Source organism: Lipophrys pholis (assembly GCF_963383615.2).
Source record: "Lipophrys pholis genome assembly, chromosome: 15".
In the NCBI taxonomy this organism is placed as follows: Eukaryota; Metazoa; Chordata; class Actinopteri; order Blenniiformes; family Blenniidae; genus Lipophrys; species Lipophrys pholis.
The window spans coordinates 25,836,898-25,864,661 of NC_137642.1; the positions used below are offsets into that span (position 1 = coordinate 25,836,898).

Consider the following 27,764-nt stretch of genomic DNA (forward strand, 5'->3'; position numbering starts at 1 on the left):
CAGTTTTAGTCAAAATAACCCTCATCCCTGTCAGTTTTATCGTGGCCACTAGAGGTCGCCTTTATTCTTTTTATTTTTGATCCTCATTTCGAGGTCTAATAAAATGAAAGAGTTTGCAGCAGTTTGCATTAGTCATCATCAAGGTGATTCGCAGAAGAGTAGAATTTACCGAGTATTTTAATAACAAAACAACACGCCGATATTTTTGCCAATATCGAGTGTCGTTCTGCCCTCAACTCAGCTGAAAGCTTAAAGTGGCGTGAAAAGGTACGCCGATTAGCCCCTGAAGGCTAATTGTGGCAGCTATGCGTGTAAATGTGTATTGTAACGTTAAGTACTTCCTCCACTTGGCGAGGATCTTGCGAGGAAATATTTGAAAGGCGACACGTGCGAGTGGCTGCGGACTTCAGGTGCCTTCGTACGGACGAGCTAAAGCATTTGGTTATCACATCTTTTTATTTTTTTTTAATTTACAAAGCATATCATCGACTTCATTTCTCACGTCGAGACTCAGGAGTTACTTTAAAACGTTCCTCGTACATTTTTCCGACCTGAGTATTCGAGATGGCGCTACCGTTACCTAAAGGTTGTAGATATGTTACTTAGCTAGGTACTCGGCCGGGTTAGTTAAGCTAGTTAGTGAATTTTAATTTAACGCCACGGTTACATGACTACTGAGACAACAGTTACCTTCGCGACCAGCCACTGTCCAATCAGGAGTCGCCGATCCTCAGCCAGCTGTCGGCAGCTGGGCGGTGGAGGGAGGTGCGAGTGAATGATGATGATGATGATGATGATGATGATGATGATGAGGAAGTTGTTTTACATGCCCCTCCCCCCTCCTTTCCACTCCGTACTGAAGCTACCCCGGTTGGAAGGATTCTTCCTGTCGGCCTTCCAGGTTGTGTATAATACTGCTGTTATCTGAGAGTTAATATATGAGCGCCGCGAGGCGACCCAGACGGCCTGCTGGTAATTATCACTGTAGAAGATGAAGATGTATGTTGTTGTCTTTCAATGTTCAGAATAAACTTCAGTTGGACCAAAACCTGACTCGCCTGTGCTGCTGTCCACGTTACATCTTTTCCTCCATCTGAAGAGGTTTGCTAAATGTAAAACAGGGTGAAGCAGCTTTTAGTTGCTCCCGTCTCACCTGTGGAACAAACTTCCTGAACACCTGAGGACTGCTGACACACTCTCTTCTTTTACATCAGGACTTAAAACACTATTGTGTGATCACACTTTTCATTGTTTTATTCATTGTTTTTGATACAAAACAGAAAGTTTTGGAATTCTTGAATGAAAGGGAGCAGAAAGAAGATTAATTTATACAATCTGCCCCCTTTACCTGAATTAATCCTCATTGAAAATTAAAAGCAAACGGCAAATATCAAACAAAAAGTCTCTACAGTCGGAGCGGCTTAGCAAAAATAAAACAAACAAACCAATCAAAAATGTAAAATAAATACATGAACAGTTTGTTTCTCCTATGGAATTTTTTTTATTTCAATTAAAAAAAACTTTTTATCTTTTTTATTTTATTTTTTTAAATCTACTGTGTTTTAGAATATTTTGCTTCCTTATCTAGTTTGTTCTATAGTTGGACCCCTTTTACGGAAATGCTGCATTGCCGTACTTTGGTCCTAAATTTTGGCGACTTGATTTATTTTGAACATTGATGGAGAAAAGTTCTTTGAGTTTCATACATAAGAGTGCTATAATCAAAAATGTCACTTTAAACAACAGATTCTTGTGATTATATTACCTTAATGTTTTAAGGTTAAGCTTCTCAATATCTTTGTTTTAATTGATCTCCTTATAAATATGTGAAATGTAGGTAAATTGCCTAAATCAATACTTTATTCTTATGTGAGCACAATAACAAGAAAATACAGATAATAAAGGATCAAAAAATTTAAATGTTATCTGGAAGCTCTGAATCAAACAAAAGTAGATTACTGTTTAAATATGAATAACTTGAGAAGAAAATGATTCATATTTTGAGCGCTCTACCCATTGAGCACTTCTTTTATTCTGAAAGTCTCCCCCGGAAGTAGTTTTATCCAATGTTGACAATGCCCGAAGGTGCTCGCTGAGACCTTCATGTCTCTGTAAAACCGGCTTAGATAAACAGTCCGAACCGGACCAGGTGGTTCTTCGGATCCAGGTCGACAGAGGAAGAAGGTACGGGTCGATAATCAGTCTGAATTCGATCAATAATGTGGGAGATCCTGGAGAACCCCGGAGTGTCCAGGGGAGTAAAACTAACGCCCCCCCTCAGCGCGGGGACATTCAGTACTTTTCTCCAGATGCTTCACATTCCTCACCTGGACCTGCCGGACTTTAATCACTGTTTTTATTCTGTTTTCCGACAGAAACTGCACTTAATTTGAGTCAACATGGCGGCAGTGCTGTGCAGGAGAGGCGCACAACTCTGTGTAAGAAGTTTTCACCCAACTCACTAACTCATTAAATCATTAACTCATTAACTCACCAGCTCATTGACTAATGGACACTTTCAGTAACTCACTAACTCATTAATTCATGTGCATAATGCAGGTATAATAAACAAAACGTCTGTGGCCCGCAAGAGGCTCCAGTCCGTTCTGTCAAACCACCGAGCAAATAGTGAAAATGTCAAAGAAAATGTGGATTTTTGAACAACTTTCTATGAATGTTCATAAAATTTTAATTAAAATACAGTAATGGTTTAATGCAGCTCTGTATAATCCTTTAACATATTATTTCTTTATATTTAATTTTTATTCTGGCTCATGTGATATTTAAATATTCTATTCTGTGTGGAGCAACACTAAGAATTTCCCATCAATTCTATTCTATTCTATTCTAACACAATAAAAGAAGTTGGAAGTATAAAAAAATGTGTGTGTGTGCGTGCAGTGTGTTCACAGGGAGTTGTACAAAGTTGTATGGAGGCCTCAGACTGTGTGTTTCAGCTCCAAACCAACAGAAAGAAAACAACCGCGCAGGACACACATCAGTAAGAACACACACACACACACGTACACACACATACACACACACACACACACACACACACACACACACACACACACACACACACACACACACACACACACAAACACTGCTGTGATTTGCTGATATTCCAGTCAGTCAAGGAGGAAAATGTGTCGATAAATGAACACAGATATTAAAAGAGAGTCACTGCAGTGATTTAGTGATTCAGGTGACATTAGTGATAATTTGTTATGACAATAAGCTACTTTTTATTTCATTTTCTTCTGGCAGAGAAAGCAAAACCTCAGCCTCCAGTCGACGTCAATGCCCTGGTGGAAAAACTATTTTCCCTGACGAGGTCGGACGTAGTGCCCTCTAAAGGTTGGTTCATTCAGAACACAGCGCCCCCTAAAGGTTGGTTCAGTCATGATGCAGCGCCCCCTTAAGGTTGGTTCAGTCAGGATGCAGCGCCCCCTAAAGGTTGGTGTAGTCAGGATGCAGCGCCCCCTAAAGGTTGGTATTGTCAGGAAGCAGCGCCCCCTAAAGGTTGGTATAGTCAGGATGCAGTGCCCTCTAAAGGTTGGTTCAGTCAGGATGCAGCGCCCCCTCAAGGATCGTTCAGTCAGAACGTAGCGCCCCCTAAAGGTTAGTTCAGTCAGGATGCAGCGCCCCCTCAAGGATCGTTCAGTCAGAATGTAGCGCCCACTAAAGGTTAGTTCAGTCAGGATGCAGCGCCCCCTCAAGGATCGTTCAGTCAGGATGCAGTGCCCACTAAAGGTTAGTTCAGTCAGGATGCAGCGCCCCCTCAAGGATCGTTCAGTCAGAACGTAGCGCCCCCTAAAGGTTAGTTCAGTCAGGATGCAGCGCCCCCTCAAGGATCGTTCAGTCAGAATGTAGCGCCGCCTAAAGGTTGGTATAGTCAGGAAGCAGCGCCCCCTCAAGGATCGTTCAGTCAGAATGTAGCGCCCCCTAAAGGTTAGTTCAGTCAGGATGCAGCGCCCCCTAAAGGTTGGTATAGTCAGGATGCAGCGCCCCCTCAAGGATCGTTCAGTCAGAATGTAGCGCCGCCTAAAGGTTGGTATAGTCAGGAAGCAGCGCCCCCTCAAGGATCGTTCAGTCAGAATGTAGCGCCCCCTAAAGGTTAGTTCAGTCAGGATGCAGCGCCCCCTAAAGGTTGGTATAGTCAGGAAGCAGCGCCCCCTCAAGGATCGTTCAGTCAGAATGTAGCGCCCCCTAAAGGTTAGTTCAGTCAGGATGCAGCGCCCCCTAAAGGTTGGTATAGTCAGGATGCAGCGCCCCCTCAAGGTTGGTTCATTCAGAACTTAGCTCCCCCTAAAGGTTGGTTCAGTCAGGACGCAGAGCCCCCTAAAGGTTGGTTCAGTCAGGATGCAGCGCCCCCTAATGGTTGGTTCAGTCAGGACGCAGCGCCCCCTAAAGGTTGGTTCAGTCAGGATGCAGCGCCCCCTAAAGGTTGGTTCAGTCAGGACATTTGCACTTTTCAAGGGAAGTTTCATCAGAATGTTGACTTTGCGATGATGATAAACTTCATCATGCAACTCTTCTAAACTCATTTGTTCTGCCTCTTTCTGTCCCCTCGTGTCTGTCGTTCGTCCTGCAGCTCGAATCGCCAGAGGCATTCAGAAACCTCCCCCCGCCTCCTCAGTGACCCCCTCCAATGTTCCTCCGGTTGCCTTCTCTCCTTCGTCTCGTGTTAAAGAAGATCATAACGATGCCTTGAATTCTTCTTTCACCACCGTACAACCAAAGGCTGCATCACCAGCAAACCCAGAGCCTCTTGACTCGCATGCACAAACCCCCCCGGCGGACGAGGGACAAACTTTCTCCAAAACCACAGAGACCAAAACAGACACTGCCTCAGAGTCCTCGTCATTTCCAGCTGCATCAGTAGAAATTCTCACAATAACAACAATAGAGTCTCAGTTAGAGTCTCAGCTTCCTCCTGGAAACGCTCCTGAATCAAGTGCTTCAGTTGTTGAGGGTCCAGTAGAGCCTTCGCTCGACGTTTACGTTAATAATACAATAACTAGAGGGGCAAACTCAGAAGTGATTCATTTAGCTACAACAGTAGATTCTGCTGTAAAATCACCAATAGAGTCCAGCATTGCTCCCGAAGAATCACTGCCAGCTGGACTTCCTGTTTTTGAGGGACCAGTAAAGCCTAATAAAATAGAATCCATTAACTCAGCCTTGGGGACGTTTGGCATCTTAGAAGGAGAAGCCGAAGAACTCTTAATAAAACCCCAACTAGAATCCCCAGTAGAGTTCAGCCTTCCTCTTGTTGAACCCCTACAAAGTCTAGTAGAGTCTTCAATAGATGTTACAATTGATAATACGCCTCAGGAACAAAGTGCAGATACTGTGGTAAATGCCTCACATGCTGCAGGAGTAAAATACTCAACACAAACTACAGTAGAATCACCAGTAGAGTCTTGGGGAGAACCCCTAGAAGCTGAAGCTTTAATTACCAAAAGTCAAGTTGAGTGCACAATAGATGTTACAATTGAAAATGCACACCAAGAGGTCCAAGCTAAAGGTATAGATATAAACGATACTGGGGCACATGCTGCAGGGATAGAATACTCATCAGAAAGTACAATAGAATCAGGAGTAGAGGCGAACCTGTCAATGGAAACTTTACCTGAAGGAGCAGGAGAGGTTACAGTGGACGATACAACTGTGCTAACTATCAGCACACCCGTTGCCATAGAAGAACATCAAATAGAAACCACAATAGAACAAGCAGATAGTTTCTTTAATGGTACAGTAGAGTCTATAATAAAGGACAAAGAAGCCGACGGTATCTTACTTATGGATTCCTTCCAAAATGCTCAGAAACTCGTGTCCTCGCCTTTCGGGAATGCGACAGAAGCAGCGTCGGGAGGTTTTGCCGTTTTAAAGGAGGCAGAGAAAGAACCCGTGAAAATGACGCTGGAGTCGATGACGCTCTATTCCGTCACGGTCTCAGTCGAGTCTTTTAAAACCGACGAGTTCCTCAGAACCAAATCCGAACTGGACGAAAAAGCTGCGCTGGTCCAGGCGACCGAGGACGAAGGTGCGGCCGAGGGTGAAACAGACACCGTGGACGACGGGGAAACCCTCACGGACGTCCTCGCGAGGTGGGAGTCTCTGTCCGACGACCTTGAAGGGTTAGAAGGGGAAAGTGGCTCTTTGGTAAATGAGCTTCTTTGCTCCGTTCCGACAGCGGTTCCCCAAACGCCAGATTTGCCTGAAGCCGCTCAGGGAGACTCTAATCCAGGGGAAGAAGTCGCCGCCATGACACTGGAGTCAGTAACTTTAGAGGAGGTCAAGGGAGAAGTCGAACGTCTTGAAACCAAAGTCTTGCATGAAACCCGTGAGTCCCTGGAGAAAGAAGCTGAAGAACTGGTGAAAGAGGAGAAGATGCAAGTGGAAACGACAGGAGAGGAGGTGGAGTTTTTTGAGGATATGACAGGGGCCGGATTGTTAACGATGGACTCTATCGATGAAGCTACGGACGCTATAGAAGCGGAGACGTCGGTCATGATGGAAGCGATGTTCGGTTCCGAACAAGGACCGAAGCAGACGACTGACGCTCCGCTGAAGGAACCGCAGCCTCGGAATGACGGGATGGGTCGGGAAGAAGAGTCGGATCAGGACGGAGCGGATGTTTTGGAGGCCATGTCGCTGGAGGCTGTGACTTTAGCTGAAGTTGAGGCCTCTTTGGGAACTCTGGAGTTCATGAGTGAAACCGCTGACTACCTGGAGAGAGAAGCCCGAGTTCTTGTTGGTGAACAGAAGATGGATATTGAGGACGAAGTAGTGATTGAAGAGACGACTGAAGGTGTGACCATCGAGCCTTTGTCTCTGCCTGAATGTGAAGATCTGGAGACGGACGCGCTGATGGAGGAGCTGCTCTTTGCCATTCCCGGACAAACGGCCGTTGTAAGGGACGGTCGGATCGTTCAGGAGGGTCCAGAGATCCAAACAGGTAAACACTCCCCTGCCGCCCAGTCCCAGATTGTTTCCTTCAGTCCCGTCAAGCTTTTCTGTCACACAAATTTAACACCTGCAGTTAATTTTCTCCGCCTCCACCTACTGACGCTTTAAAATCACGGTGGACCTGCAATGCTGGGGAGGACAAAGTGAGTCCAGGTGTCTCATGTTTTTCTGATTTTCAGACGTGGATCCAGTACAGAGACTCTTCCTGCAGAAGATCAGAGAATACCATCAAACATACAGGTAAGAGTCACGACGAAGAGAATCTCATTTATTTTACGTTATTTTCTTATAAATGACACGTTGTAGAATTATAACGACAAATAAGACACAGTCATTTCAAGACACTTTTACAGAGTAAAACCAAGGATTGACTGAGAAATCTGCAGAACCAGGCTCAGACTAGAAAAGCAGACTTGGTGTTGTGAACACACAAGTTGAAACAGGGTTTCCGAGTGTAGATGGAAGCAGACTGAACAGTTTCCGTGTCACTTTGCCCTGTGAGGTTGAACGGCGAGCAGATCCAGCAGGACGAGCGGCTCTCCGAGGAGACGGACAAACTCCAGAAAGTGTTCGGAGGAGGAGACCTGACAAGCTTCCCTCACTTTCACTTCCCCGGTGAGACATGGACGGAGACGCGCTGCTTTTCTACTCATTTTAGCCCCCGTTTCCATGACGACGTTTGAAAACGCTGCAAACGAAACCACACACACACACATGCAGCAGAGAACAATATGCTATAAACATTAACAATGGGCGAACACGGACATTCATATCAATTCGTATCCACATTTATTCTCCCAATTTTTGGGGGGAATTTTGGTTGTAGAAAGTTTTTTTCCTCACGCTTCTCACGATCTAAAACTAAAGAATCTCATATAATATTATAAAATGTAGTTTTTAGTCACACGGATAAAAAAAATCGATAAAGTTTGCACATTCAAATTAATCCATTATAATTTCATTGTGTGATAAATTGATGACTTTGTTTATATTATTCAAATTATATTTTTCTATTTTCAGTCTTTTGTTGCTTTTGTTATTTAATTTGTTTATATTTTGAAATGTCTTTATTTGTATTTTGTTCCACCTATTTTTAATAATCGTTCTTATGATAATCATATTTTTTTAAATCATACAATCGCAGCACATATTTGTATTTGTTTTTGAAAAGAGCAATAACAACATAATCTGTTCTTCCATTATTGTCACACAATAATAATAATAATAATGATAATGATTATGGCCATTAAAAATGTGCTTCCTGTTTGGGACACCACAGCTTCGTAGAGGTGAAAGGCTTGTTTTTGAATTAAATCAGTAATTTAGTAGGAATGTGAGAGGAAAAGCTGAGTGGATCCACCTCGTCGGTGCTGCTGCTCGCTGGATAATCCCATTCACCAGGGAGCTTATCAGGTGTATTTTTAACTGGTGATGCTGCTGCTCCTGACAGTGATTAATGTGTGTTTTCTGAGCATGTGTGTGTGTGTGTGTGATCACACACTCCTGCTGTTTTCTCCCCAGAGCCTGAAGTGGACCAGGACTCCAAATAATCCTGGACCGGGACTCCAAATAATCCTGGACGCTGCTTCACACTGTGCTCGTCTTTCACACGTCACTCATTACATTTCATTTCTCACGAGTTCAGTTCGTCCTGTTCGCTGATCAATATGAACGTATTATTGGTGGGAAAGGTTTGACCACCTGGAGGACAAAGCTCCTCTCCTCTGATTGGCTGTGGGACTGAAGCTCCTCTCCTCTGATTGGCTGTGGGACTAAAGCTCCTCTCTTCTGATTGGCTGTGGGACTAACGCTCCTCTCCTCTGATTGGCTGTGGGACTGAAGCTCCTCTCCTCTGATTGGCTGTGGGACTGAAGCTCCTCTCCTCTGATTGGCTGTGGGACTGAAGCTCCTCTCCTCTGATTGGCTGTGGGACTAAAGCTCTTCTCCTCTGATTGGCTGTGGGACTAAAGCTCCTCTCCTCTGATTGGCTGTGGGACTGAAGCTCCTCTCCTCTGATTGGCTGTGGGACAATTTTATATTTGTGTTTTAAAGAACACAAATATTTTGGGGAGAAACATATTAGACGCTGCACTTTTTCAAATTTTCTCTATAACTTGTTTAACTCAGATGCACAAATATGTTTTGCATCAAATAAATATATTTTTTTGTGTGTGTGTGTGTGTGTGTGTGTGTGTGTGTGTGTGTGTGTGTGTGTGTGTGTGTGTGTGTGTGTGTGTGTGTGTGTGTGTGTAAGAGAGGATTTTTACACCTGCATTTAAGAATCTGAATGTGTAAGTGTTGTATTTGTGGAGAGAAAAAAGTCTAAAAGTACACAACTCAGATAGTTTGTGACATAAAAGTGACTGTACACAACTTCCACTGTTACAGGTGCTCAGACCGTTTTCACCAATAACACCTTCGTCCGTGTGTTTTAACTTGAGGCTGCACAGTGGGTGTAGTGGAGTGCAGTGGTTTGCACGCTGCCTCCAAGAAGATCTACAGTTTGAATCTGGGTTTGTGGATTTTGCATGTTCTTCCTTTGTGTGTGTGTGTGTGTGGGGGGGGAGACTGGATTTGTAAAGCGGATTATATAAAGTCCTTAAATATGCTTTAAAATATCCATGACTGTAACAACAATTAAAGCACTAAAGTGACATGGGAAGATTCCTGCTTTAAAATGCCTTAATATTTGGTTGTAAAAATGTATATTTTGTTAATTTGAGAAGCATCAGGACACTTTGCGAACTTCTGGTTTATATTCGTTCAGACTTGCCAAAGTTCACGCTCACTGAAATGTGTTAACATGAGCCGGGTTATTCTCTGCAATAATAAACTTTATTTTAATAAAACTGCACGTTTTAAAGTCTGTTTATTTCCTAAAGTTCACTATTAATGTTTGTGATTAAACTCAAATTACAGCATCACCTAATTTTTAAAGCAGTTTGATCAGAACCATTAAATTAATTAAAATAAAAAATCACTTTTAAATACAATTTTCAGACAAGTCAGGATTGTTTAAGTACATGAGCACAATTCCAAAAGGTGTACAAATTTAGAAAACCTGAACATGCTGGATATTTCTAAAGAGCTCGTTATTAATCATTTGAATGTTTTTCCCCAGAATTTCTCTAAACAAAATCTAATTCTTCAAAGTACTGAGACAGGAAATGATCTCAGATCAAATAAGGACACGAGGAAGTGATATTCGTTCAAACAGATTGCATTAACCTTATGAACTTCTCTGGGACTGTGAATTGATTCAGATTATTTCTCACTGAGTGAATATTTTCTAGACATTGATGAGTTTTCATGTAAATCTGATAAAAAAATTAACTGTGGTGTTCCACAGGGGTCTGTAGTAGGCCTCAGACTTCTTCGTCTTTACCACTTGGAGATGATATCAGAACAGAAACATCTTCCAAACAAAACTATACCCAGCTACATGATTGATAATCAACATAATACCCCAAATAAGCATTTTGATATCAAATTAATGCAACGTCTTTCTTTATTACAAACATATCAGCAGCTCAACCAAAATGTAAAGGACACTCTAAAGATTCATTACAAACATGGATCCATCTTCTGCTCCACGTGTCCCGGTCAGGGTCGCGGGGCACTGGAGCCGATCCCAAATAATTGTGAAATAAACTAAAGAATTAAAGTGCAAAAATATATGTTATGATGTATTCCACAGAGCGTGGCTAATAACCAGCATATAATCAAACAAGGAGTAAGTCAGAACGGACCAGACTGGACCGTGTGGTGGGCTGGTTCTGGTTCTGGTTCTGGTCCGTGTGCCTGATGTTTGAAGCTCCTGATTGAACAGTAGGTGGCGCCGTTTACTGAGCATCTCTTCCACTCTGGCTTCATTAACTCTGTCTGTCTTCTTCTCCTGTCCTCCTTCAGTGCTGCTTCCTGCCTCACCTGTTTCCAGACTGTATCCGTCTGCACACACACACGTACACACACACACACACACACACACACACACACACACACACACACACACACACACACACACACACACACACACACACACACACACACACACACACACTTTCTGTGCCTCCGCAGGCTGACACAAGCGAGCTCTGCCAAGTCAATTCCCCCCTCAGTCACGACTCTGTCATCGAGCTGCTGTGAGTCTCACACACACACACACACACACACACACACACACACACACACACACACACACACACACACACACACACACACACACACACACACACACAGAGCAGAAAAATGAGTACACCTCCGCAATGCAATCTAAAAAGACAAACATGAGAATATGAGTGTAAATCACAGAAAGAGGATGAATGAGTGACTTGAGGAGAAAAACAGAGAACACGAGCTTCATATTCATTCATCCATTCATCATTCATTTGTTCACACATAGCTGTGACGTCATCTTTAAGAGGACGTCATCCTAAAGAGGTGGTCACTCAGACTGCCTGCTGTGCAGAATGCCTCTGTGTGTGTGTGTGTGTGTGTGTGTGTGTGTGTGTGTGTGTGTGTGTGTGTGTGTGTGTGTGTGTGTGTGTGTGTGTGTGTGTGTGTGTGTGTGTGTTTTCTCCACAGTTCATGTTCAACAACTTGATGAATGTGAGCGTTTGTATATAATCTGTATGGAATTTGTACATAATTTGCATATAATATGTATATAATTTTTGTAAAACCTGTACATAATTGGTATATAAATGAATATAATCTGGATTGAATTTGTATCTATTCTAATCTATTCTATTCTATTCTATTCTATTCTATCTGTACATAATCTGTATAGAATTTGTAAATAATCTGTATAGACTTTATCTTTAAACTGACCAATCAGAGTGTTTCTTCAGCCTCCGCCGTCCGCACACGCACTCCCTCTGACGTCACACAAACACGCGCGCGCGCTCACGCACGCACTCACCGCTGCGTGTGACACACAGCTGGTTAGCGGTTAGCAGCTAGCGGCTCGCGGTTAGCAGCTAGCGGTGCGTCGCTCCTCCTCTTCACCGGCGGCTGTAGCGGCTGGAGCGGCGGCGGAGCATCTCAACCCGAATCCAGCGCCTCTCCGCGGTGTTATGTGCGGACGCCGCGCTCGCTGAGTCACGGATCATCTGCTCGTCTCCTCGGCTGACCAGGAGCCGCCATGGAGTGCCGCGTCCTGTCCATACAGAGCCACGTCGTCCGGGGATATGTGGGCAACAAGAGCGCCTCGTTCCCGTTACAGGTACGTTCAACTCGCATGCATCCATTATCGGACGACACGACTCCGACGAGCGGAGCCTGCATGACAGAAATATATATTTTTTAACCCCTTTTAGCCTCTATAAACCTCTAAACTGCACACATTTGAATGTCACCTGCACATTTTAATCGCAAAAAGTTAGAGGAATCGGTCATCCGCTTCACCCGCAGCTGGATGAGATGATTTTAATCCGACTGTTGAGATTTTCGCTCATATTCGATGTTTCTGAGGCTTTTCTGTCAAACAGCCACCACATCTGAATCAGATCTGATCCACATCCGAACGAGGTCCGAACCAGATCTGAATAAGATCTGATCCACATCTGAACCAGGTCTGAACCAGATGTGCAGATCCTGCAGCTGGAGCTGTTTGTTTGTTTATTTATCTGGAGAGTGGAGAGCTGTCATCCTTCATGAGGACAAATCCAGGATTCCACTGAATGATCCAGGATTGATTCAAGGTCCTGGTCAAACTGATCAGATCCTGGTCCACATCCCGGGAGTCGAACCAGGGGTCCAAGTCTTCGGCTGTGCTCGTCCTGTCAAATTTAGATTCGCGCATGTCAAAGGAAATGAGACCTCTGTTTCAAGTGAAAACATCATTTTTGGGGAAATTTTACCACAATGCCATAATCCTGTAAGAATATAGTGACGCAACACATAAAATTAAAAATAAAAAACTATCGAAGCCATTTTTAAATGCTACGAACTAACTCCATCATCAACCGAATGAATTTCCAAAAATCGAAATTCTTTCACCAACTTCCTCCACGGATTCTGAGAATATAAGATGTTATTTCCGAGGTGAAGACGACAAAGACCGTTGGTTTTAAAGGGTTGATGAGGTGACTATCAACCACAATCGAACCAGAAACATCATGTATTTTGCGAGATTCTGACAAAGCTGTCTGCACACTGTTGAGCTCAGCTCAACTCGTGTCCTGTAACGACGTTGAGTCGACTCATTACTTTAACAGAAGCAATAAAAGCCTCCACCTGAAGGCAGAGTTCCTAAAGCTTTACATGAAGTCTTAAGGAGCCGTAGATTTGATGTTAAGTGAAAAAGACACAAGGGTTATTAGCTCCTCCCGGCCATGAGTTGCCTTTACGATCTCTAATGTTGACAATAGGACGATGGCAAATGATTGATTTGCATCTGTAATTACCTTGCTGGTAATTGTGCTGCTTCTAGTTCAGTGTGAGTCGGTTGGAGACGGCGAGGCTGTTCTCGGCCCACAGTGGATGTCCCATCATCTCAGAACGCAGTCACTTATTATTGTGAGAAGTTTATTTTTAGCCTGCGCAGCCCTCCAGGATCTATTCTGTGGTTTTCCTAATGGCTGCTGGGCTTTCAAGCGTGTCACCGAGGTTCAGCGCAGACACTAATGTTCAACTTCTCCGCCTGTTAAGGCCCGTTTGTACCAGCTCAGGTTCAAGCGTTGTTCCCAGTGTAGCGCGTTTACCCCGACAGTGGTCGATAACAAACCTCCACCGTGACCACGGTGGCCCGCTTCAACTTTGGTCAGCATCATTGAAAGAGTGTGTGTTTATACAGATTATCGATCTGCAGGGGGAAAAGGAGCTGCTGGAGCCGCACAACAACACTTAATGACAAACAAAAATGCACATTGATATTATTTTTTTTAAAGCTTGCAGCCGCAATTATTAATTCAATTAGGTATTATTTATATAGTGATAATTACCTCATAGCTGTTTTCAGTTTGCAGCTTTACATCCTGAAAAATATGGAAAGAACACAAACAAGTGGAAAGAAAAAAAAACCATATCAAACCGACATTCACAAGTCAAAGATGTCTGTTTGCACCAGGTTGGATCAGAGAAAAAACAAAAGGACAAAAGCAGAAAACAAAAGGACAAAAATCGAGAAAAAAAAAAAGACAAAGATAAAAAAATGAAAGGACAAAAATAGGAAACAAAGGGACAAATATAGACAATGAAAGGACAAAAATATAAAATGAAAGGAAAAACATTGAAAAGACAAGGACAAAAATAGAAAAATGAAAGGAGAAATGGACAAAAATAGGAAAACTAAAGGACAAACAGAAAATTAAAGGCAATAGATAGAAATGGACAGAAGTCCAGTAGAGTGGAGGAAGAGAGAAGCTCTCCCAACAGTCTGTGGCTTCATTTACACCACAACTGAAAACGATTTGTTTTTGCCTTTTCATTTCAAAACAGTTTTGCGGTTACATGGAAAGGGTTAAAAAAAGATGCCCGTTCCCATGGAAACAACATAAGCACTGAAAACTATGTAGTTTTCATGCCAGGCCACTAGTTGGTGCTGTTGGTTGTTTATGTAATGTAACCACACACATGCAGAAGAGAACACGATGCCTTTTGATCTATCCTGCAAATTTATTTTCGCAACACTGCCCCCATGGCCACTGATGGTACTGCAACATTTACCCTTTACTATCCATTTTCAGCCGTCACAATAGCAGTTCAATAAAAATCTGAATTTTTCTGGCAGACCTGCAGACTAACATCTGTACCACATTTACTTTGTCTTCCATCATTTTGGTCCTTGTACTCATCACGTAAAGCCTCTTATAAACCGACTCACAACTATATTCATGGTTGAATTGAAGTGTGTATGTATGTTGGGATTTGTTAGTGTCCTCTTGAGAACATTAGATCAGTCAGGCAGAATATCTTTTGATTGCCTTCATTTTCTAATTAGTAGTTCTATTATTGATTGTGTTTTGGTTTGAACCCCTCGGGATGCTTCGCTCTAACGTTTTAAATGAGAGGAGTAATGTTCATGTAAAGCGGTAAGAGGGGGACAGGCTGTTCCAGGAGTCGTCTGGTCAGTGTGTGATGAGCTGCTCGTTGACACAGGCCCCCCAAAAAACCCAACAAAAAACTGGCAGTGTGTTAAATTTAGAGTTAAAGAGAAAACCCACAGGCCAGCAGGGAGTTACTCTCACCACTCAGAGTACCAGCCATGAATCAGCGGGTGTTAGTGATAAGGGATGATACGACAACGACGACGATGATGATGAGGCGGAGGAGGAGGAGGAGGATGATGTCAGTGAGCGTGCTGGGCTTTCCTCTCTCTCTGCTGTCAGGATGAAGCTGTGGCCTGTGAGCAGGCAGCGCTCCCATTGGTCCAGGCAGGATTCCTGGAGACGTCACTGGAGACGGAGACAGTGCTGCGGCTATAGAGCCGGGACACATAGATCCTGTTTCACGTTCAACAGTTTCACATTCAACACCAGCCAAAAGGAAGAAAATGGAGATTCACAACAAGTTACCCCACAATGTCACATCAGTCCCAGTTTAAGAGTTTTTTTTCAGTTTTTCTCTCTCTCTCTCCAGAAAATAGATCTGAAATGTGGCGCTCTGATACTTGGGGTTTAATATTAATTAATATGAGGTCTGCGTGTGATGAACAGTGACTCTGTGATCATATCAGGGGTGGAGACAAACCAGATCCAGGTTGAAAGGCTTTATGTATCCAGGAAACATCAGAAAAGTTCAGCAAAGTAGCATTATTATTGGTGCATTAATGTCCCGTTCTCTGTATTGAGCAAAGTTAAAGAGATTTTTGTCTGGGGAACCTTTTTTTGAGCTGTGTAAAATGTGTGTTGTGTGTTTGGACCAATGTGGGTTAACCTGAGCTGTACATCGGTCTTAGGAAAGACACTGTTTTAAAGCCACATCTTGTATTAACCCCCGAGATGTGGAACAGCGTCTGCTGGGAGGAGGCAGGTGAACCAAAACCTAGACTTTGTCAGTAAAGTTGGCGCTCTTGTCCTTTGTGCTGCGTTGGCCATGCGCCGTTAGAACAGCAGTATGATAGGAATGTTTTCTTCAGTGCTAAAGGAGCCCACATGTTGTTTTGAGTCTTAATGGAAGAAAGAAACAATAGACTCACTCAGGTGAGGCTCTACTTGCTGCTTTTGAAGTGTCACAAGTTAATCTTAACCTCTGACCTCCGAAAATCAAAAATGTGACCTGAAGAAATGAAATGTTGAGTTGACAAGTGAAACAATCGCACGGCACGGAAACACTCGTCTTATCCTCTTATCATCTGAAGTGTCTTTCCTGGACGCCCCGGGCTGGTGGCGCCTGCAGCGCTCGCGGCAGCATTGAAAAACATTTTCAAGGTCAGAGTTAATATCTGGCGTGTTGAGTGTGTAGGCTCGTATCTGAAAGCAGATTCTTCGATCTCAAAGTCACAGTCGGTCGAAAAGAACAAAGAAGTCGTTCACACAGTCGGGTCCCGCCCAATTAAATCAAGTCATTCACATAACAATTGACTGCACACGCGGATGAGCCACACGACTGTGTGTGTGTGTGTGTGTGTGTGTGTGTGTGTGTGTGCGTGTGTGCGTGTGTGCGTGTGTGCGTGTGTGCGTGTGTGCGTGCGTGCGTGCGTGCGTGCGTGCGTGCGTGTGTGTGTGTGTGCTGTTTTCACCTGTGAAGCTCATAAGATGTCAGGTGCGGCTGTAGACTGTTGGTTATCATCCTCGATCACAGTCCTAACATGCACTTTGTCAGATTTCCTCTTGAAGTTTTATGTTGTTTTTTTTTTTTCTCCCTCTCTCTCTCCAGGTTTTAGGCTTCGAGGTGGATTCAATCAACTCAGTCCAGTTCTCCAACCACACAGGTGAGACAGACGACAGTTTGTGGGGTTTCAGTTTGGCTGAAGGGTTTCTTGTTTCTGTGTTTTTTGTTTTATGGAATGCTGATGCAAAAGACACATAAATTCATCAAGAGTAGAAAAACAAAGGAACCGGTGAAGCTGGACGAGTGTCCAGAACTAAAAACCCCAAAGTGTTTGTGTTTGAATTATGGAAGTGACTTGAATTCTGTAAACTGTTGCAGCTCAGTTCAGATCTAATATGTCAAACCCTTCAAAAGGAATAACAGTGGCGTTATTGGATTGTTTTGGCCTGGGGCGGAGGTCTGCATCATCCCTCTGTGTCACATTTTCTCATCACTCCGGTCTAATTGCCAGAGCCTTGGATGAATAATCTGCTCTGTGCCTTCAGCCCGTTCTAATCATTCAAGGCCAACTTGAAGAATGAAGCAGCTGCGTGCTGTGAAAACAAACATCTTCTTACAGCTGAGGCTTGTTGCTTCGTGGTGGATTCAAGAGAGACTGGGAAATCCTTGGATTCCGACAAAGCCTTGGATCAAACTTATATGGCTCCTAAACTATCCTATCTGCTTATTTTATGAGCCTCTTAGGGATTAGGTCGCTACATGTTTTGTATTTGAAAGTGAAATCCAATAGTCTAAACGGCTGCGACCGACCAGAGGAAGAAGCAATATTAACGTCGGTATGTTATGACCCTTAAAAGGAGGCTGGTTGCTTTTCTTTGGCTCCGTTTAAGAACATTTAAGGAGGCTGAAATTCACAACAACAGATCAGAGCAAAGCTTCGAGGGAAGAATTAGCACGGTAGCAACAATACAAAAATAATGAGGTGAAATAAATCTTCCCGCCAAGTCATTTCTTTTGGCAGAAAATATCAAGACTACATAATAAAACAGAAAGGAAGTTAGAAATTTGCACTGTGTATTCAGGTTGAACATGAATAAAACATCAATTATGACATGATGATGATATTTCTTTTGTGGACAAGCAAGGGAGAGCCAACGTTTACTTGTTCAGAATCTATTCACTTCCTTCCTGCTGTAAAAGAGCATCAAGTGTTTTCTCGACCGATGTCCTACTGGCTAATCTATCCAGGGTTGCCAGATCTGACTCACTGTTTCCAGTCCAAACAGCATAAAAACCAGCCCAAATCTCAGCCTGTAAACAAATCATGTTCAAACCCTAAAGCTATTATATGTGTAATAAAGAACACGCCACCAACACACAAAATAAACAAAGTGAAAAGGTAAGAGAATTTGGTTCCCCGATCGGGGGATACCCCGCCATATCTGGCAACGCTGGTTAGAGCGTGTAGAGCCAGTTACAAGTGGTTGTTCAATACCAGCTGACAAAATCTAAACAGCATGACGAGAAAAGGAAGAAGGAGAATGAGGGAAAAGGAGAGCACAACTTCCTCCGGCGCTTAGTAACGTCAGTCAATGACGAAGCAGTCGCATGTAGAAATATATCTGAATGGGAATCACATTTGATCGAATAGAATCCCAACCTATCGGTCCGTGAATCCAGTTTATCCAGACAGCGACCAGAATTAGATCAGAGTTTGACTCCTCTCTCCGCCATGGCGAACAAACACTTCTGGAAATATTGATATGGAAGATCAATTCAGAAATTAACATGAGAATGGATCTAAAAACAGATGGACTTGGTATTGGAATTGTTTATATATTTTAATATTGTTCTTCTCGCCACTTTTTAACTCGCCTTTGACTCTTTACGCTCTTCTAAATTTAACACTGAACAAGATCATCCCTGCGGGAAAGCTACTCTACTATGTTATGTGCCGAGGTGATTCGTTGTTGTTCGTGTCTCCATACAAATTGGATGACCTTTCGCACACTCGTGTAGCGGTTACCTCTCGATCGGTCTAATCGGGGGATCCAAGTTCCCATAACTTCCCTCCTCTAATTACCTCGACGGCCTGAGAAGGTCAGTGCCTTCTGATTGATGATGGTTTGATTTCAACACTTGTAAGCAGGCTTGGAGCCACCCGGGTTAGCCGTTCGCTCTTTATTTTCTAATGGCCGGTGATCACGCTGGAACATAACCCATGGAGAGACTGACCTGTTTGGATGTTGCAGACTCAGTGTAAACATGATTGGAGCTGCTGTGCAGGATAAGTGTTGTGTGTGGGCGAGTCCAGTGGCAGGGACAGATGCAGAGACGGATGCTTTCTATTAGTGTTTCAGCTTGTTGCTTGTTATCACCTCAACCAGCAACGTTTGATAAACTCACCCCGGGTAACCTCTTTACCCACAGACATGCTTTCACCTGCTTTAACCAGTATTTGGACATTGCATATGCTTCCTCACGTGGAATTCTTATTTTATTTTATTTTATTCTGTAAAAGTGTCTTGAATTGGCTGTGTTGTATTTGGCGCTATACGAATAAAGTTGAAATTAATTGAATAAACTATTTGGGTTTACACTCCGTGTGATGGTGTTTCAATGGGTTTACATTCCATCTCAAAGTGTTGTAGCTCCAACACTCTTTAGCATGTAGCATGTAGCACGGCTCGGACTTACCTGCTGAGCAGTTAAACTAATGATCACCATCTGGTGTTTCGGATGAACCGGTTTCCCTGTTAACTGGTGACCATCTCCCTTTAGCATCCCTTGTTGCTGCTGTAAGCAGCAGATGTTTAAAAAAATCTATTGGCTGTTTTGCCGAACGGCGTTTAACCACATTTGCAATTAAGTTTCAACTTGTCGTATCTTTTTTGAATCTTTATTTTAACGTCTGCTGTTGCTATTCCCAACGACCAACGCTAAAGGAAGTGGGGCACCAGTTAAGAGGAAAAGCTGTTATTCGGAAAACACCAGCTAACTGCTGGTTCAAATGTCTCTGGTGATTAAGTTGCAGGTGCTGTACGAACTATCTTTCTTCTCCTCTTGACATTTTGTCAGAATGTAATTTACAGTCTGTTTTACTTTAAAAGTCTGTCACACAGAAAACACAGGAGGTTGTTTTAGTTTCTGTGTATTTTTGCGGATGGAGGCCCTTGTGGATTTATTTTGAGGTGTGTGTGGGAGTCGGAAAGAGTTATCTGAATACAGCGAGAACACAGCTGTCGTGTCAGGCTTGTTAGTTGTTATGGGCTCGGGTAAGTTAGATAACTTGGTAACTTTGGGAGTGCAGTGCAGTGCGTAGCCTCTACTGTCAATTCACCCTGGAAGTCCTGCGTCGAGGTTGTGAGGTATTTCACCGCCGTAACGCCAGAGTGGCGTAAAAAGATCGACCGACCACATGAAACGTGTTGGTAGTGTTTATTTTCTGGACCGAATAAGTAATTTTATTTACACAAAATTGGCCTTGATGCTGTGAAATAATCTTCGGGTGCGAGACGGCAACAACTTATCTTCCTGCTGCGTGGTTTCCATGGTTACAGAGTTGTGCCAAGTGTTGTGGGCGGAACCAAAACCAGAACTTTTTTGCCCCGCCCCTCCTTGGGCGATGTGTGAATGTGTTGCCCCGCCCCTGGGCGGTGTGAAGTGAAGGATGTGCATTGATTGGTTGGTGCAGAGCTTCACCACATGGTGTTGGAGACGTTTGAGGAAAAGATTGGATCATCTTTAGCATTTAGCCAGAGCCTTTTGCAACCATCAGCAAAATGTCTGTTTGTTTTTTTTTCCTAAACATGGCTCCCTGAACTTCATCTCATTCGGCTTTTGAAGTAACCTTGAAGACTAAAGTACTCAAAGGGCACCGATTGGCGGCTGGTATCAGCCCACCTGCAAAGTAGACGGTGATGCAGCTGAGGAAGATGTCAAGATAAAGAAAGGTCTCCTTTCTTTATCTTGAGAAAAAACAAAACAAGACTGTGGCGTCAATTGATGAGAGTGACTTTACCAAGAGAATGTCGGAGACTTGATGGCCCGATTAATCAGATCAGGTGGTATTGGGAATCCAACACTTGCCGGAGGAGAGGGTGTAATTTGAGGACATATTGAAGAAGACATTTGCATCTGAGAGGGCGAGCGAGAGAAGGTGAACGGAAACAAATCGCTGACGGAGGAAAGAGGCAGAGACACGACGCAGCAGTAAACACCAGCAGGCGCTTTGAACTGCGACAGCAACGTGTGATGACGACAGAAGTGGCTCCTATCTGTAGGCCTGCCTTCATTCCCCCCCCCCCCCCCCCCCCCTCTCTCTCTCTCTCTCTCTCTCTCTCTCTCTCTCTCTGTCTCTCTCCCCCTCTCTCTCTCTGTCTCTCACACTCGCAGCGCTCCGACTGCTCGTTTCTTTTTCTTAGCCCCTTTGGCTTTTTCCAGGCTTGTTGCTAAGCAACCACTACCCCCCCCCCCCCCCCCCCCCCCCCCCCCAAAAAAAAAAACCACGTGACCTGGCTGTGACTCACCTGAAGCTGCGACATCGACGGCCTGCAGCAAATATGTCGTACGCAGACGGACGTGCAGCGACGCACGCCTGCTCTGGCATTCACAGCACATCCAGAGATTCCCACACACAGAAAGCGGCCGGTGACGGTGTGAACGTGTGTGTTCGAGGTCTTCGACCGTCAAGCCTTCCGCATTCCGCTTTGCTGGCCACATACGTCTCTCTCAGTGCTTCTATAAATACAGTAAACTTGTGTGATTGTGGAAGTGGACCTGTGGGTTTCCCAGCGTTTATGTGAAGTCATCCATCTTTCGCTGAGCTTTTGTCCAGCTTTAGGTCAGGTCACCCCCACTCGACTGCTATTAGAAGCGTCGGGCCTCGTTTCGGCCACGTTTTGATGTGAAAACGAAAAACTTTTGTTATGTTTTGTGCGTCCGTTTACAATCCAACACACTCCAACTTCGTCCCTGTCGAAACGTTGCTCCTGGGCATGTGACCACGGTCGTACTAAAAAGTTCTGCTGATGTCCAGGAAGGATTCATTCATACTGACGGAGGCAGTGTGCGCTCCACACTGATCTCAATAGCTCCTCTCTTTCATTTACTACACCATCATCTGGAACATTTACAACACCTCACTCAGTTAGCTTCTCGTGGAGGTACTTAAACAAATCATTGTTAAGAACTTCTGTTGAGCCTTCAAACCATTTTAACGTCTTTTACAGTATTTCCTTGACCATAAGTCACATTGTGTTTGGTTGTTTGACTCCTCAAGCGACTCATAATTAGAAATATATGGTACATACCATCTGTGACCACTAGATGTCAATGTATGACAACAGAAAGCTGCTACTGTAAGATAAGATAAGATAAGATAAGATATCCCTTTATTTATCTCGCATGTGGAGAAATCTGCAGTGGTACAGCAGGATAGTACAGAGAAAGAAGCACACAGGAACTAAAAAAAAGCAGATGAAAATACAATATAATAGAAGAATATGCACACGGTGCCTATAAGTGTGGACATGTACAGAATATGGGGGTGGATGTATTTTACATAGTAAATACGTTCTTATAGATTATTATAGTTATAGCACCACTTCTTGCCCAGTTGGAGTGGAGTGATATTGTCCGGTTGTGGTAGTGTTATTGTAGTGTAGAAAAAACTAAAAACTGTAGAAAAAACTAAATTATTACTGTCATTGACTCATAATCCAGAAAATACAGTCATGTGTATGTAATTGACCAGCTGCGCTTTGCCACCGCCTCGTTTCTCAAAACACTGAGTGACGCGTCACGTGGTGCGTTCACTGACAGCTGGGAACAGATGTTCATTCACACGGACCCGTGACTAGATCGTGAGCATCGTTACACCACCCACTCTGATCTAATGCTAATTTCAGTTAGAGATGGTCAATCAGAAACAAGTGTTTACATGACTGGATTTTAATCAGATTACCGACGGTCCATTCAGCTGCATCTCCTTCATCTCCTCGTAGGACAAGCAACGCGTTGACTTCCATCCCAGAGAGCCTTTTGAACATGATGAGAATGAAGCGTGTCCTGTCTCTGCAGGTTATTCCCACTGGAAAGGCCAGGTGTTGACGGCAGACGAGCTCCACGTCCTTTATGAGGGAATCAAACTGAACAACGTTCACCACTACGACTATGTTTTAACAGGTAGATGTGACACCTCTTTCCTTGTATAATTAAATTAAACGTCGACAAAGTCGACAGAGAAATGCAGCGCAGGTCAGAAAACAGAGAAAAACTGCAGTGAATTAAAAATAAAAAGCAGCTTTCAGCCTCAGATGTTCACAAGTTTCTATTTAGATTCTGTGTTTGTTGGTTTAGTCCAAACTTTAGGTTGTTTTTTTAACGTACATCTATTTAATCAGCATTTTCATTCATCAGAAGATATGTAAAACATAAATATATTACTCCACCGATCGTGTGTGTGTGTGTGTGTGTGTGTGTGTGTGTGTGTGTGTGTGTGTGTGTGTGTGTGTGTGTGTGTGTGTGTGTGTGTGTGTGTGTGTGTGTGTGTGTGTGTGTGTGTGTGTGTGTGTGTGTGTGTGTGTGTGTGTGTGTGTGTGTGTGTGTGTGTGTCATCAGGGTACACCAGAGACACGTCCTTCCTGGAGATGGTGGTGGACATCGTTCAGGAGCTGAAGAGAGCGAACCCCAACCTGGTTTACGGTAAGAAACACAGCCAGCAGTGGTTTGGAGAAGGTGTGTGTGTGTGTGTGTGTGTGTGTGTGTGTGTGTGTTGGGGTGTGTGTCCCTCCTGACACACACACTCTCCTGTGTCTCACTCTGACTGTGTTTGTGTGTGTGTGTCTTTTCAGTGTGTGACCCCGTCCTTGGCGATCATGGATCAATGGTGCGACCTCCGGCAGTCGATCGTCTTCGTGTGCTGCTCGGCCGCTTGTTATTGTTGTTGTTCCAGATTTTTTAACTGTGTGTGTGTGTGTGTGTGTGTGTGTGTGTGTGTGTGTGTGTGTGTGTGTGTGTGTGTGTGTGTGTGTGTGTGTGTGTGTGTGTGTGTGTGTGTGTGTGTGTGTGTGTGTGTGTGTGTGTGTGTGTGTGTGTGTGTGTGTGTGTGTGTGTCTGCAGTACGTTCCTCAGAATCTCTACCCGGTCTATAAGAACAAGGTGGTTCCTGTTGCTGACATTATTACTCCGAACCAGTTTGAGGCTGAGTGAGTCTTCACTTTTAATTCCCTTGGTATTGATCTTATCTTGTTTTTTGTTTCTGTGTTCATCACCGAGACGTGAACTGTAATCTGTATTTTATGAATAAGATGGTGTAAAACATACTGAGTGAGAAGCAGCGGAGCTTCTGTCATTACCTCCTTTCACTTCAATTTAAACCTGGATTAACTTGTTTTTACACGTCAGGATGTAACGTTTGTTTTTCTGTTTTGATGGTAGGAACAGTCGAGGACGAAATGTTTTGTGCTTTATTGTTGATTTACATTTAAATGAAAATGTTTCACATATAAAAGATTTTCCTTGAAATTCCTGGAGTTGACTGAAGAAGCCATTTATACTCGGTGTGTCAAACATAAGGCCTGTGGGCCAAAACTGACACGCAAGAGGCTCCAATCCGGCCAAAGCAACAAAGAAAGTGGTAAAGATTTCAAAGAAAACATTGATTTTTGATCAACTTTCTTCAGAGTTTTGAACACAGGCATTGGTGCCGTCAGGGGGAGTTTGAAAAAACATCCCCAATGCAAAAGCTATAGGAGTAGTTTTGTCTCCACCTGCTGGTGGGTCAGTACATCTGCACTGTCACGGTCACATTCACAGCTTTTTCAGATGAATCTGTAAATTTACAAAGTTCTTTATACTTAAAAAGATACCATCAGTACATCGAATAAAATAGACCGACATGTCGGGAATGTAAATATCCACCAGGAGGATAAAAGTTTGTTTTTAAAGGAGATTCTAGTGTCACTAAAAGGAATGAAGTACAAAGTTGTCAGAAATGATGAGGAGCCGGATCATGAGGTCATCAAGGGCTGGAGAGGCGCACCGGACCGCCGCAGGTATTCGGGCGCCAAGAGGCTCATGAGAATCGTTACAGCTGAAGATAAACAACAACAAGAAACAACAGTCTGATGTGATCGGTTGTCCTCCAGTGGGTCTAACAGCTGCGTGTCGTCTGCATAGCACCACAGAGGAAGAGGGAAACTTCTGTTTGTCAGACAAGACGCCGCAACACGAATGTTCTGATGAGTCAAAGAAGATTAAAACCTCATAATGGTCGTTTGTGTTTCAGGCTCTTGACCGGGAAGAACATCAGCACAGAGAAAGACGCTGTAGAGGTAAAAGAGTCCATCCTCCTCTTCCTCTTCCTCCTCCTCTTCGTCTCTTTAAACTTCCTGTTCGGCTTTTGATCCGCCTCTTGTGTGTTTCAGGTCATGGATCTTCTCCACGCGATGGGTCCGGACACGGTGGTGATCACGTCCTCAGACCTTCCCTCCAGACTGGGCGACCGTTTCCTGGTGTCGCTGGGCAGCCAGCGTCACGGTGGGTGGAACCTGCTGACTCAGCATCTGATCGTGATCCGATGCATCAAGTGGAAACGCTTCAGATTTCCCATCTACGTCTGCACATGCGTCAAACAAAACGACGACAAATTAAACAAAAACATTGCAAAGAAGTGATGTGGCGAGTGTGAAACTAAGTCACTTCTGAATGAAGAGCGGATGAATTTCACGTTGCGGCGTGGCGTGTGATCAGATCATTCACTGAGAGTTTTGATGACGTGTGTGTAAACATGTCAGATCAGATTCTTCTGCTCGCGTGCTGAAGGAAAGTGTAGTTCGACGTGAAGAGTTGAACAAGCGTTTGGGCCGTTTGTCTTCTTCAGTTCGTCCGGACGGCAGCAGGACGACGCAGAGAGTTCGAATAGAAGTCCCCAAAGTGGACGCCGTCTTCGTGGGAACCGGAGATTTGTTTGCTGCTATGCTGCTAGCGTGGACGCATCACTACCCTAACGACTTAAAGGTACACACACACACACACACACACACACACACACACACACACACACACACACACACACACAGGGTACATAAAGACAGCGTCATCAGGAAGATGGCGGAGAACAGAGTCACTTCTTCCTTTGTTTTGCTCTCAGACGGCCTGTGAGAAGACTTTCTCAGTGATGCACCACGTCATCCAGAGGACCATATCTTATGCTCATGGTAAGAAGACGACTTGGGGCCTGTCCACACGAGAACACCGCTTCACGTGAACGCACCGTTTTTGACCGATAATCCACACGAGGCGCCTTTCCAGGAGTCAAAGTTTTAGTATTTTAACACGAGTCCCAGAGTGGGGAAATTCTAAAACGCCGTATCGATCGGCTGTGAGGTGTCGACGGGCAAGACTCACATCTGCATGGTGGCGCTGCATACTGTCAGGACGAGGGGCAGGAGCATAGACCTATAGAACTCAGCATTATGTACAAGTCTATCAGCTGGAGTCTACTTCTATATTTCTAAGTTCTGTGTGTTTTCTTCTGTATTTTTGTTGTATTTGGGGAGTCACAGCGCCCCTGAAGGCCTGGCATATGTACTACATACCCTTAGGCATCGTGTTGAGCCGCGTTCATACTGACGTGTGGACGGAATTGTTTTTGAGAACGTCGGGGGGGAAAAAAAGATCGTTTTGGCTCGTGTGGACGTGGCCTCAAAGCTGTGGTTTACAAATACACACACACACACACACACACACACACACACTCTGACATGTTTCCTGGTCTCTCAGAGCTGGCAGGTCCGGGTCGGAGGCCCAGTCCGCCTCAGCTGGAGCTGCGGATGGTTCAAAGTAAAGCGGACATCGAGGACCCCGCCATCGTCACGGAGGCCACGGTCATTTCCTAACACTCCTCACCATGAGACACTCCTCACCATTAGACGCTCCTCACCATGAGACACTCCCACCATGAGACACTCCCACCATGAGACACTCCCACCATGCGACACTCCCACCAAGCGACACTCCCACCATGCGACACTCCCACCATGAGACACTCCCCATCATGAGACACTCCCCATCATGAGACACTCCCGTCATGAGACATTCCCACCATGAGACACTCTCACCATGAGACACTTGCCTCGTCCTCCTCACCCGCCAACCTGCCAACAGTGTAAACTCCCCCTTTAGTCCCTCGTGTCCCTGAAACTAAACCCCAACCTTGATGTGATGGTGACCAAATCTAAAGGCCTCTTCATAGTCCAAAAGGAGGAAGAACAAAGTTCACTACCTGGCTTCAGCCAGCGGCAGAAAAAAAAAAAATCGAACTCGGAGGCCACGCCCCTTTAGCACAGACCACGCCCCCTCCTTGCGATTGAGGGACACACCCACCAAGCTCAGTTGCCGTGTGTTGCATAAAAAAGAAACCCGATGGAGGGGAGGGGAGTGTATGAGTTGGTAAAAGAGGCTGTGGGAGAAGAAAAACAGAAGTTTCTTTATCCTTCTGGAGTATGAATAGGCCTTAAGCCCCCCCACCCCCCACACTTCCCAGAGACCCATCTTGAAAATATAACAAAGGAAAAAAAAAACGCACAATGTATAGTTGATGTATAGATGTTGTACTATAAGTGTATTGATCCTCTGTACGATATCTTCTCTCTGACGTGTGTGTTGGTTCGTTGTGTTGATGCTACTGTACGATCGATCGACCACTCGCACTACGATCTCACTCCAAGCAGAGCCGTCCGGGCCGGCTGCGGCGCTCCGCGGGCTCCGGCGCCTCCCCGTCATCGTCTCTTGTTCGTAACCGTCTGATTGTCATCGTGTGTTGATCAGCCTGCTCTCATCTGGACACAACTCCCAGAGGAAATCCAAAAAAAAAAAAGAAGACAAAAACAAACGGGCAGCCTGAGTCGTCTGAGTCGCCCCCCCCGGACGGATTCATTCTAGTTTCTAACGACGGATTTCAAAGTGTGGGAGGAGTTTAACTTGTTAAAGTAGTTAAAGTAGAATCGGTTTATTTTCACTTCAGACATATCGTGAAAAACATTTTATCAAATATCAAAGTTTCCACG

At 44.3% G+C, this 27,764-nt stretch overlaps 2 protein-coding genes and 1 long non-coding RNA gene across 3 annotated transcripts; all 3 read left to right on the forward strand.

Annotated features, from left to right (window-relative positions):
• The first annotated feature begins 2,901 nt into the window (after positions 1-2,901).
• LOC308121137 lies at positions 2,902-4,762 on the forward strand. Its single transcript, XR_013936082.1, has 3 exons — positions 2,902-3,001; positions 3,271-3,360; positions 4,598-4,762. It is a non-coding gene; the product is annotated as an uncharacterized lncRNA (long non-coding RNA).
• Positions 4,763-5,532: 770 nt separating this feature from the next.
• On the forward strand, positions 5,533-9,837 carry LOC308120725 (uncharacterized protein). Its single transcript, XM_080481506.1, has 4 exons — positions 5,533-6,967; positions 7,158-7,218; positions 7,481-7,593; positions 8,500-9,837. Exons 1-4 carry the CDS (start codon positions 5,626-5,628, stop codon positions 8,526-8,528), a joined length of 1,545 nt encoding a protein of 514 aa, XP_080337632.1. The 5' UTR covers positions 5,533-5,625; the 3' UTR covers positions 8,529-9,837.
• A 2,026-nt stretch (positions 9,838-11,863) lies between these two features.
• On the forward strand, positions 11,864-27,562 carry LOC308121120 (pyridoxal kinase-like). Its single transcript, XM_080482202.1, has 11 exons — positions 11,864-12,202; positions 16,798-16,852; positions 22,774-22,878; positions 23,314-23,397; positions 23,547-23,581; positions 23,815-23,900; positions 24,983-25,028; positions 25,122-25,233; positions 25,577-25,713; positions 25,847-25,913; positions 26,479-27,562. The coding sequence occupies exons 1-11, from the start codon at positions 12,122-12,124 to the stop codon at positions 26,592-26,594; spliced, it is 924 nt and encodes a 307-aa protein (XP_080338328.1). The 5' UTR covers positions 11,864-12,121; the 3' UTR covers positions 26,595-27,562.
• Positions 27,563-27,764: the final 202 nt, after the last annotated feature.

Bases quoted from the DNA above. Each gene is read 5' to 3' on its own strand.
- LOC308121120 (XM_080482202.1), top strand. From the start codon at position 12,122: ATGGAGTGCCGCGTCCTGTCCATACAGAGCCACGTCGTCCGGGGATAT. The intron at 22,879-23,313 runs GTAGATGTGACA...GTGTGTCATCAG, and splicing joins CTACGACTATGTTTTAACAG to GGTACACCAGAGACACGTCC. The intron at 23,582-23,814 runs GTGCGACCTCCG...GTGTGTCTGCAG, and splicing joins TTGGCGATCATGGATCAATG to TACGTTCCTCAGAATCTCTA.
- LOC308120725 (XM_080481506.1), top strand. From the start codon at position 5,626: ATGGAAACTTTACCTGAAGGAGCAGGAGAGGTTACAGTGGACGATACA. The intron at 6,968-7,157 runs GTAAACACTCCC...TCTGATTTTCAG, and splicing joins GGGTCCAGAGATCCAAACAG to ACGTGGATCCAGTACAGAGA. The intron at 7,219-7,480 runs GTAAGAGTCACG...TTGCCCTGTGAG, and splicing joins GAATACCATCAAACATACAG to GTTGAACGGCGAGCAGATCC.